This window comes from Muntiacus reevesi, chromosome 1 (assembly GCF_963930625.1).
Source record: "Muntiacus reevesi chromosome 1, mMunRee1.1, whole genome shotgun sequence".
NCBI lineage: Eukaryota > Metazoa > Chordata > Mammalia > Artiodactyla > Cervidae > Muntiacus > Muntiacus reevesi.
In genome coordinates this window covers 152,401,405-152,414,121 of record NC_089249.1, presented here as the reverse complement: position 1 = coordinate 152,414,121, position 12,717 = coordinate 152,401,405, and the positions used below count along the sequence as shown (strand labels likewise).

The 12,717-nt window shown below is 34.0% G+C and overlaps 1 protein-coding gene across 5 annotated transcripts in view; it reads left to right on the top strand.

The window, feature by feature from the left end:
• ZYG11B (zyg-11 family member B, cell cycle regulator) overlaps positions 1–12,717 on the top strand; it is a 74,044-nt gene that overhangs the window by 47,389 nt on the left and 13,938 nt on the right. For all 5 annotated transcript variants that reach the window (XM_065913047.1, XM_065913012.1, XM_065913030.1 and 2 more), the window contains 5 exons: positions 1,010–1,171; positions 1,282–1,329; positions 9,627–9,824; positions 9,950–10,002; positions 11,069–11,166. In XM_065913047.1, the coding sequence (XP_065769119.1) occupies positions 1,010–1,171; positions 1,282–1,329; positions 9,627–9,824; positions 9,950–10,002; positions 11,069–11,166 (559 nt within the window). The remainder of the gene's footprint in view (positions 1–1,009; positions 1,172–1,281; positions 1,330–9,626; positions 9,825–9,949; positions 10,003–11,068; positions 11,167–12,717) is intronic.

Sequence of the window (12,717 nt, the reverse complement as noted above, 5' to 3'; positions counted from 1 at the left end):
ATTAGCAGGAATTAATAGTAGTAGTAATGGTGATGCTAGCTAATATTTTTAAAGCCCTTAATTAAGTTCAGGTAGCCCAATTCTGGTGCCACACTCTTGGCCACTATGCTATTAAGTTACATAATTGCAACTAGATGTTTGTGTTTCTTAAAAATTTTTTCCTTCATTGTACATAACATTAAGTAATAGTGCTCATTAATGTTACTTGTATCTGTTTTAGCAGAGCTCCCTTTACCCCCAAAAGTGTAAACTAAAATTGGAATTATGGATGGCCATGTAGGTCTTAAAATATTTATTTTTCAAGTTTACATTTCTTAGGTTTAAAGCTGTGATAGAAATAATTTACAAATGGAATTCCAAAGCTATAATCTTAATTAAATCCAGATTAAACTTTAATTCTCTTACTATTGTATATAGCTCATCCGTTCTTTTTTTCTTAAGGAAAACATGGGGTTAGAACTAGGTCTTCCAATTTTTACTTTCTCTTACTAAGTTGGCTATGATAAAATTACTTAATATTACTTGGACTCAATTTCCTCTTCTGAAAAATGAGGACAACAGTATTACAATATAGGATATAATTTGCTGATATTTAATAAGTATTAGATTCATTCCCCCTTCATTCCCTCCCCTTTTTTTATCCCAGGATCTGAAGTGAGTATATGTTGTGACCTGTTGGGTAACATAGTAGATCCTAAGTTTTAATCATTTTGCTTTTCGTTTTATTTACAGGTGATTAGATTATAGGTATGATAGGAATATTATAGAAGTATTTGTGAAAATTCTTTTTTTTTCTTGTGGAAGGGATCAGAATATTATAGAAGTATTTATTAAAATCCTCTATTTTTTTTCCTGTGAAAGGAAAAGTCTAATCCAATAGGCTGTTTGTTGCACTTTATAGGAAATGTTTGAACCCATGAAACTAATCCTCATGGACTTGTTAGTCCATGTCATTACCACTAATTATAATAACAATTCAGTAATTAGAAATTCTATTTTCCTCTTTCAGCAACTTCTTCAAATAGTGAAGCAGAAAACCAATCAAAATTCAGTGGACACTACTTTGAAGTTTACTTTGAGTGCACTTTGGAACCTCACGGATGAATCTCCAACCACTTGCAGACACTTTATTGAAAATCAAGGGTTAGAACTCTTCATGAGGGTTCTAGAGGTTAGAATGGGAATTTAGCCTACAGCTTTGGACATTCATTTATTGATTGATTTGAGCATTTGTTTATTATATTTGGTTCTTTAGTTATAGATGTCTCTTTCTTTTTATAGTCATTCCCAACCGAGTCATCCATTCAACAGAAAGTCCTAGGACTTTTGGTAAGATACAAGCATTTCCCACTAAGTTCAAGCTGTAATGATTTTCCATCTGAGATATTACATAGAAAAATGCTACTCTGTTTGTAAACACAAAATGATGTTAAAAATATATATCAATATAATTAAGTAAAAAAAGCAGGCTACAAAGTTACATATACATATTTAGATTTTCATCATACTGAAAGGAAGAATATAAATTACATACTTTTCTTTATATTTTGTGGTATAGTACAAAGCTTCACTGTGAACATGTTTTACTTGTATAATCAGGAAAAAAAAGATCTCATGAAAAATGTCACTAACCTACAAGTATTCTTAGATTCTATGTCTGGCAATTGATAATTACTACTTAAACAACTGTTTAACAAATCAGATATTCCATAAGTATACTGAATATATGTTAAAGTGAGCCCTCTAGGATTTTAAGACACAGAGGAGGATCAGATATTTTATCACTTTTCATTGCTGCAACAGAAGTGCCTGTACAGTAGATGCTATTTTAGAGCAGACCTCTGCTCTTGAAGAGTTAGATCACAGGAGGCATAGGTTAGTAAATTGTAAAAGAAAAGTAGATTAATGTTTATTTTCTAGATTCAGAAACATGAGAGATGGATTTTTGCGAAAGCTGAGGGCTGGCACTTAAAGAGGACTGTCTAGAGACTTCCCTAGCAGTCCAGTAGTTAGAACTTCCTGCTGCCAGTGCAGGGGACATAGGTTTGATCCCTGGTCTGGGAACTGAGATCCCACATGCAGTGGGTTGTGGCCAAAAGACAAAAACAAAACCTAAAAAACTGTAGTATTTATTTACTATAATTTTAGTTATATAAAGCAGAAAATGTAAAACTATCTAAATGCCCAGTAATAGGGAAATGTTAAGTAAATTACAGTAGTTGATTGTTTTATTCATGGTTCATAGGATTATTAGATATGGAATTTGGCTTAAGTCATTATAAGAGGAAAAGGGGAATTTATTTTAAATATTCAGAAAGATCACATAGGGCTTTAAAATTGCTTTTTAAAAAAAATTTCTTAAAGAATATAGCTTACTATACCTAGTGAAGCAGTGCAAAAATGTATTTAAAAAGTGTAAGGTTTTGTCTCCAACCTTCCTTTATTTTAATTTTGTGAATTAGTGTTAATATATCCTGATGTGCTTCCTTCTGTTATCTTTTTCCTTTATTTTGTGATTGAATTTTTTTGATAGTTTATTTTGAGATATTGATTCTAGTTTAATTTTTCATGATCAGAGAAAGTACTTTGAGTCCTTTTGAATTTATTGAGACATATGTGGCCTGGGATATGGTCTTTCCTGGTCAATGCTCCATGTGCTCTTTAGAAGAATGAATATTCTGCTTTTGTTAAGAGTGTTCTATATGTATCTATTGGTTGGTATTCACGTCTACCATAGACTTACTGATTTTCTGCCTACTTGTTCTGTTAGGTAGCATTTATCATGTTCTATTAGTTTTTGCTCCCTGTACTTTGAAGCTCTGTTTTTAGGTTCAAAACTGGAATTGTTATGCCCTCTCAATTAATTGATCCCTTTATCATTATGAACTGACCTTCTTTATCCCTGGTAATATTCTTTACTTTGAAATCTTCTTTGTCTCCTTAATATAGCCAGTCCAGCTTTCTTTTGACTAACGTTGACATGGTTTATCTTTTTCTCTCCTGTTACTTTTAACCTATATTTGTCTTTATATTTAAAGTGTGTTTCTTATAGACAGCATATACTTTGCACCCTGTTTTTTACCCAGTATGAGAAGCTCTCCTTTTTATTTGGACTGTTTGGATTGTTTACATTTAATGTAATTATTGGTATGGTTATATTTGAGTTCATCAACTTGGTATTTATTTTCTGTTTGTCCCATCTGTTTTGGTTTTTTTTTTTCTTTTTCTGCTTTTTTTTGGTTTGAGTTAATAATGTTGTTTGATCTCCTTTCTTGGTTTATTAGCTATTACTCTGATTTGCTAAGTTAATGATTATTGTGAATTTATAGTATACATTTTTAATCAGTCTACCTTTAAGTGATTTTATATGATTTCATATATATTATTATTATTTTTTATTTCATATATATTATAAAAAACTTAAAATAGTAGATTTCCATTTCTACTCTTCTTTCCTTTATGTCATCATTGTCATGTATTTTACTTTTATGTATGCAATAAACCAATAAACATTGTTTTTTATATCAGTTATCTTTTAAGGAGATTTAAATACTTTTTAAAAACTTACATGTTTTCCCAAATAGTTACTATTTGTGATGCTCATCTTTCCTTTGTGTAGATCCAGATTTCTAACTGGTATAATTTTCCTTCTGCTGAAAAAGCATTCTTTAACATATTTCATAGTGTGGGTCTGTCTGCTACTGATGAATTCTTCAGCTTTTGTATGTCTGCAAACACCTTTATTTAATCTTCATTTTTGAAAGTTTCTTTTTTGCCAGCTCTAGTACTCTAGGTTGATAGTACTGTAAAGATGTTGATTACCTTTTTTCTGACTTGCCATCTTTCCGATGAGAAATCTGATGTCATCATTATCTTTATTCCTCTGTATGTATGTGATGATTTTCCTCTGGCTACTTTTAAGATTTAGGATTAGCAACAACAATTCTGTATAATTTGATTATGATGTGTTTTAATGTAATTTACTCCATGATTCCTGTATCTGAGATTCATTGAACTTCTTGGTTTATAGTCTTCAAGTTTTAAAAGTGTTAGGCCATTATTTCTTAAAACAAAAAATGTTTTACACCCCCTTACCCCCAACCCATTGGAGTCCTTTGGAGACTTCTATCTCATATGTTAAGCTGCTTGAAATTCACAACTCATTGGTGCTTTTTAAATTTTCTTTTGTTTTCTGTGTTTGTTTCAGTTTGAATTATTTCCATTGTTATGTCTTCTAATTTAGTAATTGTTTCTTCTTCAGTGTCTAATCTACTATTAATCCCAGCCAGTGTATAGTTTTTAATCGTTAGACATCATTTTCTTCTCTAAAACTTCAATTTGGGTCTTTTTAATATCTTCCGTATTTTTACATAACTTTTTGAACATATGAAATTTATTCATGATAACTGTCCTCTGCTAATTTTAGCATCTGTATTAGTTCTGGGTAAATTTCAAATGATTGATTATTCCCCTCATTTTGAGTTTTGTTTTCCTGTCACTTTGCATGCCTGGTAGTTTTTGATTGTATGCCAGACATTTTGAATTTTACCTTGTGTGCTGGATAGTTTTATTTTCCTATAACATATTCTTGAATTTTGTTCCAGGATTAACTGATTGACTTTTAAACAGTCTGATCCTATTTGATCTTGCTTTTGTGATGTATTAGGAGGATCTAGAGTGTGCCGAGGCTAGGGCTAATTATTCTGTGCTACTGAAACAAGACCTTCCTGGGTACTCAATGCCTGTTCCTGGTGTCTGTAAGTGCCAGGAACTTTAACCTTTTTAATAGCTCGTTTTCTGCCTTCAAATAGTTTTCTCACAGTCATACTCTGATCAGTACTCTGCTGAATAGGGGGCTATGCCCTGCAGCTCTCTGGATTCTCTTCATGTACAGTTCTCTTCTCTCTGGTTCTCTGTCCTGTGACTTGCCTTGATCTCCCTAGATTCCCAACTCCATCTCTTCAACTCCTTGAGTCCACTGGGCTCTACTTCAATTCTATATCACTGTGCCAAAGCCTGGAAACTCTCAAGGCAGCATCTCCTTTTGTTTGTTATCCACCTCTAAAGGTCACTGTTCTTTATTACCTAATGTCTAGTATCTTGAAAAGTATTGCTTCATGTTGTGTTTTTTTTCAGTTGTTTTAGAATGGAAAGTAAGTCTGGCCCCTTTTATTTCGTCTTGGTCAGAAGTAGGAGTCCTCATCAGTTTTTCACTGTACAGATTTAAGAATGAGAAATTTGTCTTTTATACTTACCAAAGATCCTGACGCTAGGAAAGATTGAAGGCAAAAGGAAAAAAGGGTGGCAGAGAATGAGATAGTTAGATAGCATCACCAACTCAATGGACATGTGTTTGAGCAAATTCTGAGAGAGAAAAGCCTGGTGTGCTATAGTCTGTGGAATTGCAAAGATTTGGATATGACTTAGCAACTGAACAACAACAACAATGTATTTCTCATACTATTTAAAAAAAAAAATTTCTCTTAGTGTAGGTATGTTGGCAATGAATTTTCGTTTACGTTTTGTCTATGTGAAAATGTCTTTATTTCATTTTCAAAAGATAAATTTTTGGTCACTATTGAAGTCCAAGTGGACATTTTTTCTATTTTGTTTTTTGGTTATAATTTTCATAAATTGGGATAATTTTTGCCATTATTTCTTCAGATATGTTTTTCTGTACCCTTTCTTATATCCTTTCTTTTTGAGACCCTGATTACAAGTATATTAGATTGCTTGAAATTATCACACAGGTCACATGACAGAATACTCTACTGGCTTTTTGGCAGTTTGTTTTTTTTTTCTTTCCATGTTTTGGCTTGAATGTTTTTTCTACTACTGTTTTTTCATTTTTCCTTTTATATATAGATATATTTACTATAATTATATACATATAATAATATATATATTCTTTCTGGAAGTTACATTTAGGTCATTTTTATATTGTCTTTTTTTTTCTCCTCAGGTTTATATTTTTCTTTCATTCTGTAATATATGTATAACATTTATAATAGCTGTTTTAAATCCTTACTTATTGATTCTATCATCCCTGTCATTTCTGGATCTATTTTTATTGATTGACTTTTCTCCCAGTTAAGGATCGTATTTTCCTGACTCTTTATATGTCTGGTAATTTTTCACTGGTTGTAGCTATTGTGAAATTTAATTCACTTTGTTGATTACTAGATTTTATTGTTTTCCTTTTAAGAGTCTTGGAGTTTGTCTGGATATTCAGTTAACCTACTCACAGATCAGGTTGTTCCATTCAAAGCTTACTTATAGGCATACTTCATTTTTTTCACTTCACAAATACTGTGTTATTTTCCAAATTGAAGATTTGTGGCAAGTCTGTTGGCACCATTTTTCTAACATTATTAGCTCACTTTGTGTTTCTGTGTCACATTTTGATTATTCTTGTAACATTTCAAACTTTTTCATTATTGTTATACTTGATATGGTGATCTCTGATCAGTGATGTTTGGTGTTACTACTGTAACTCATTCAAGGGCTCAGATGATAGTTAGAGTCTTTTAGCAATAAAGTATTTAATAATCAAGGTATGTACAGTGTGTTTTTTTTAACATAATGCTGTTGCATACTTATTAGACTTACTACATACTTATTAGACATACTTATTAGACATTGCATACTTATTAGACATGCTACAATATATGTAGTATAAACATAACTTCTGTGTGTACTGGAAACTAAGAAGTTTTGTGTGGTTCCCTTGATTGCAGTATTCATTTTTTTGTGATTGTCAGAAACCAAACCCACAATCTCCAAGGTATGCCTATATTTGCTTTGTTAGAGTAGCTTCAGATTAGCCTTTCCCCTACTGCTTAACCCTAGTTACCTCACTACTCAAATGTTTTGTTTAGATGAGATCCCTTCACTCTGGCTGGTAAGGATGTAAACTATTCCTAATCTTGTGTGACTTTGGGATTTGTTCATGTATTGCTTTCTGGTGGTTCTTTCCCTAGCTTCATGGGGTTTCATTTCATATCATTAGTCAGCCAAAGATTTTAGGGGATCCCTCTGCAGATGTCTTTTTCTTTGGAAATTTTTCCTTTTCATTACTCTGTTCTATAGATTTCTTTTGCCTTAGCCACGCTACACACCGATCCTTATCTCTTCAACTCCGCAAAACTGTCAGATTCTCTTTAGATTCCTCTTATATGCACAGCAATCTAGAAACTGCCCTATTTGGATATCTTTTCTCGTATCTATACAGGGATCACATTCCCTGTATAGCTAGTTGTCCATTCTCTCATATATTTTGGCTGGTTTCCCAGTAACTTGTTTATTGCAACAAAGAATGGCCCGTAATTCTTTTGATGCTTTGTTCCAGATCTTTCTTGTTGTGTTTTAATGATGCTGTCTTTGCATTTTTGTGTGTGTCTGTGTGTTTTAAACTTCTTAAATCAGGTCCTATCTTATAGTTATATTGCATGAGATTCTTGGGGGAGTCTAACTCACTACTGTGTATTTGATGATTCTTACTCATTATGGATTATTTTCATTGTGAATTGTAATTTAGCATTTTCTGTGGGGCTTTGAGTTCAAGATGTATCCTTCTCAGAGGGTCTTTGTATTTCTTTCTACCAAGCTTGGAGGAGATAGAGAACTACCTTTCTTTGTTTGTTTAATTTATTTATTTTGACCACACCACACAGCTTGTGGAATTTTAGTTCCCCAGCCAGGGATTGAACCCAGGCCCTTTGGAGTGAAAGCACAGAGTCCTAGCCACTGGACTGCCAGGGAATCCCCTTATTTGCTTATTTTAAAAGGCATGTATTCTTTTCCTTTTTCTGTCTCTGTAAAATGGTACATGCTATGTAAAAAATATGAATATGGAAGAATATAAACAATAAATGTGAGATGCCTTTTCTTGTTTCAATATGTGAGATTAGACAGGGGCATAGGAGACTTTGATTAATCATTTATGGTGATGGAAAAATACAGGATTATATACATTTCATGTAGCAGGTAAAGTTATGCCTGTCTCTTCTGTCTTCCCTCTTTTCGGCAGTTGGAAAAGAGAACTTAGTCTTTACAGAGGATGCATTTGGGCGTGATACCTTTCTTTTTCACTTGTCACAGAATGACTTAAGCTAGGGAGTGAATAGTTTCTTAACAATGAAAAGGCCAGGTTTTTGGTTCCTAAGAATTGGAATCAGTGTGTTAGGAAAAGAATTATGATTTCATAGTAGATCAGATGAAGTTTTGAGAAAGAGGATTAATCTTCACAATAGTGAGGTAAGCTGGGTCTTATATTGTTTTGGAGAAAATCAAGCACAGCCTAAATTGTAAACCCCTCAATTGTTTCCCATGTGAATAGAGGTCTTTCTTATATACTGCCTAGGCAAGCCATCATATCCCAACTCCAGATAAAACACCTACCTTCCACAGGCCAGCAGGCAAATTTTGACATTCAGTGGAGGTCCTAGGCTATGAAGTTTTTAAGACAGGATCACTGTATTGCTCATGTAAATGAATGCTTTCCTGTCTTCATCTTACTTAGGCTCTCCACATTACTTAGAACTACTAATCCTTTCACCCTTTTTAAAAAAAAATTTTGCTTATTTTTGGCTATACTGGTCTTCACTGTTGTGGTGAGAGGGGCTGCCCTCTGGTTGCCGTGCACTGGCTTCTCACTGCGGTGGCTTCTCTTGCTGCAGGGCATGTGCTCCAGAGGGTGGGCTTCAGCAGTTGCGGCACACAGGCTCAGTAATTGTGGCTCACGGCTCTAGAGTGTAGGGCTCAGTAGCTGTGGGGCATGCGCTTAGTTGCCCCGTGGCACGTGGACTCTTCCTGGACCAGGGATTGAACCCGTGTTCCCTGCATTGGCAGGTGGATTCTTAACCCCTGGGAAGCCACCAGGGAAGTACTTCTTTCATCCTTTTGATGTACTCACCTATCTCTGCTTTCTAGATACCAAACTTTCCCCTTTACCTCTCCTGTTGTTTTCCTCCTACCTCTCTTATGGTTGCTCTCAGGTTGGAGTTTCTCCAGACCTCACAGATGGTGAAAATTTGAACTACAGTCTTGCTTGAGGGCAGGCCCCTGTTTATAAATTCCTTATGTATATAAAGGAAGATTTAGGCCAGAGCCGAGATCACAATAGGCTTCTTTCTTGTGTCTCTACGTCAGGCCACCCTTTTATTGAGGTGTAATGCTTTGAAAATTCTTGCATTGTATGCAAAGTCTTAGTATCTCTGGTCCTTACTTCTGACCTTGCATGGCTGTTAAACCCAGTTCTCTTGCACCCTGCGCACCCCTCACTGCTGTGAGCCAGAGATAGCTGTTAGGCTCTAGTTTGATTTCCTGTTTACACTTTATCCCAGACAAAAGAGTTACATATTTAAAGTTTATTTACTGTTTTTCACCTAGCACAACTAGATATTGTACAGCAGGAAATTTTTAGGTTATCTAGTTCACTATTTCACTTGAAAAGAAGCTACTATTTATTTTATTGTTTGGGGTGGAGAGGAATAAAATCACCTATAATCCCACAGTGCTAACATAGCAACAGTCTTCACCTTTTGTCCATACACGATTAAATCATTGCAGTGTCATTTAGCCATTTACTATACATATTACTTTAATTTTTATATTTTTTTCCCCAGAACAATATCGCTGAAGTACAAGAATTGCATTCTGAATTAATGTGGAAGGATTTTATAGACCACATCAGTAGTCTTCTACATAGTGTTGAAGTGGAAGTCAGTTACTTTGCAGCTGGAATTATTGCCCACTTAATATCTAGAGGTGAACAAGCTTGGACATTGAGTCGCAGCCAGAGAAATTCTCTTCTGGATGATTTGGTAGGGTAACTTGCTGTTTCCTGGAAGAATACAAACAATATTAATAATGATTAAACTATCAAAGCCCCATCATGTAATACTAAATAAATATTGTAATCCTTTCTTGTGTGTCTTGTGTCTTTCAGCATTCAGCTATTTTGAAATGGCCAACTCCAGAGTGTGAGATGGTAGCATACAGGTAATTAGCAAGAAAATTAATATTAAGCCAATAACCTAGTCATGTTGCTTGCCTAGAGGTCATTCCTATTAGATGTATGGTTGTTTTCCCTTAGGCATCTATGTTTTTACTTTTTTTGCTACCTATCATTCATCAGTCCTTCTTTCATATTCATTGAAGACAGGTGCCAAAGTCTTGTTCTATCCTCTTGAAATTCAAAGATGAATAAGATATGGTGCCTCCAAACAAGAACTTTACAGCCTAATGAGGGAAACCAAATGTAAATCAGATATAATTCACTCTTATGCTAATTTCATAGAATGCTCTAAAATCAACGATGAAGATACTTTTTTTTTAAAAAAGATGACAGTACTTAAATCTGCAGTGGAAAATAATGAAAAACTTCTAGAGGAAGTAGATTGTGAGCTGAGTTTTAAGTAGGGATAAGATTTTAGGAAGAGTGTTAATGCTAGGAGGTGTAAAACAAGAGAACACATTTAAAGAACTAGAAGCAGCACCTGATGTGTTTAGGGAAGCAGTTTGTAATTATTAAAGTGCATACTGGATTCTAACTTTATTTATGACAAGTGATTTGATAGATAAGTTACTAATATACCTGAAGTATACCAGATTGCTGCATAAATATTATCATTACAGTTTATTTTGTTGTCTACTTTATAAATGCTGATGCTGCCAGTACTTTTTATTCCAATATGTTTTACACATTTTTGGGCAGAAGACTAGTAGAAATAGGCTAAATTCTGGACCTCCTTCATGATGTTCTATTGGTTAGTTATCAACTAGCTTCTTATCTGGGTTTCCAAACCAAGGTCTACTGTTCTTCAGAGTGAGTAACTTCAAGACCAAATCGTGCTTTTGAGAAAAAGTACATTGTTCTGATCACCTTCTATCTTTTGCACCACGACTTTTGGCTAAGACAAAGAAACGATGTTCTGCAGAGGGTCATTTATATTAGTTTAAAAATGGAAGGATAAACTTTCTGGAGTGAAAAGCTCAGGAATCATTGCTTTAGAAAATGACACCAAGTTTAGGATGTAACTTTCGTTCTTTTCTTTTGAACTTTCAGGTCCTTTAATCCGTTTTTCCCATTACTTGGCTGTTTCACTACACCTGGAGTCCAGCTGTGGGCGGTCTGGGCCATGCAGCATGTCTGCAGCAAGAATCGTATGTACTAAGAGAGTTGTGTCTGAATATAATTCTCGTCCTTCAACTCTGTTGTTCTGGAAAAAAAAGAAGCTTAAAATTAAAATGATATGTATATTCAGTGTTTAGGACATTGCTGCCGGCACCCATAGTGTGTGGAGAAGTAAAGTATTTAAATCAGGTTTCATGTCATTTTTTATTTTTCATATGATTCTTTTTTGAAGGCTGTGATGTGATATAACTCTTTTGTCAGTATTTATTAATATAAACTCATTCCATAGGTGATTTGAAATATTAAAAAGAAGCACATAAATATACCTTAATGGTAAAGTATAAATTATATTTTCTTAAGTTAAAAATCAGAACCAAGGAAAAATAATTTGAAAAAATTAAAAGATAGAGGGAAGATAGTAGAATTTAGATATGTAGGCCATTCATACTAATTGATATACTGTCTGTGACCGGGCTGCAAGGAATCAGCTACATGATTCTCTTTCTATGTATAAGAGGGAAGAACATTATATATCCTCAAAGGGGTATAAAGCTTTTCTGCACAATTAACTACAAGTTAAATTTCTTTTATAGAGCCTTAATAGGGGCTGTGTTATACATGGCCTTATATAAGAATGTGAGAGTCGTTTTTTTAACAATAGTTTTTTAGCAAGTAGCAGTACTGTTTTGTTATATTCTTTCTTGTTGCATTCTTTGATGAACACATATCACAAAAAGAGAACTCAACAAAAATTCTTCTTTGTCTGGTGAATAGAGGAAGATGGTTTAGGGAATGGGAAGCGACAGAGAAAACGACCTTGTACCCACCTAAACCTCCACCTGGAAGCTTTTCTGCCTCCTCCTCCTAAATTCCTGGAGCAGAGTTGCTCATTCATAAACATAAGACTGCCTCATTAGCTACACTAAACCTCCTCTGCTATAAACTTTTTTTTCCTTTCTTTGTACCTTTAGGTTCTGAGAACTCTCAATATTATTATTTTTTTAACAGTCTATCTGATTTTATACCCAGCCTCTAATCTCCAGGCTTCTTTGTTCATTACTCTTCACAGACTCATAGGAGAAAATAAAACATAATGAATAAATAATAGTGCATTTTCATTTAACTGGTGCCATTTTTGTGACTACTCTTAGGTGTTGGTGTTTTTTCAGGTTTACTCTGTGAAATGAGTACCCTGAAGAATTTATTCTGTAATGCACTGTAATTTGGAGATTGTAGATTATTGTATCTCCAACTCAGGTAGTTCAGGTTCCTACTTTCTTGCTTCCCTGTTTATATTTAAATGAAATTTACTTCTCAGTTTGCACTAAAAAGTTTTAATGCACTAAAAAGCTTATAGCTTTTAAAAATTAAGAGTTAGTGTAGCATAGTGATTAAGAGCACACAAGACTATTAATACCTGGATTCAAATCATGTTCCACCACTTACCATGTAGGCCATCTTGAGCAAATTATTAAATCTAGGACTTCAGTTTCCACATTTGTTAAATGGAAATAATAATAGTACCTGTTTCACACATTATAATGAGCATGTCCCCATATTTTGGGAAATTTTTGGCAACA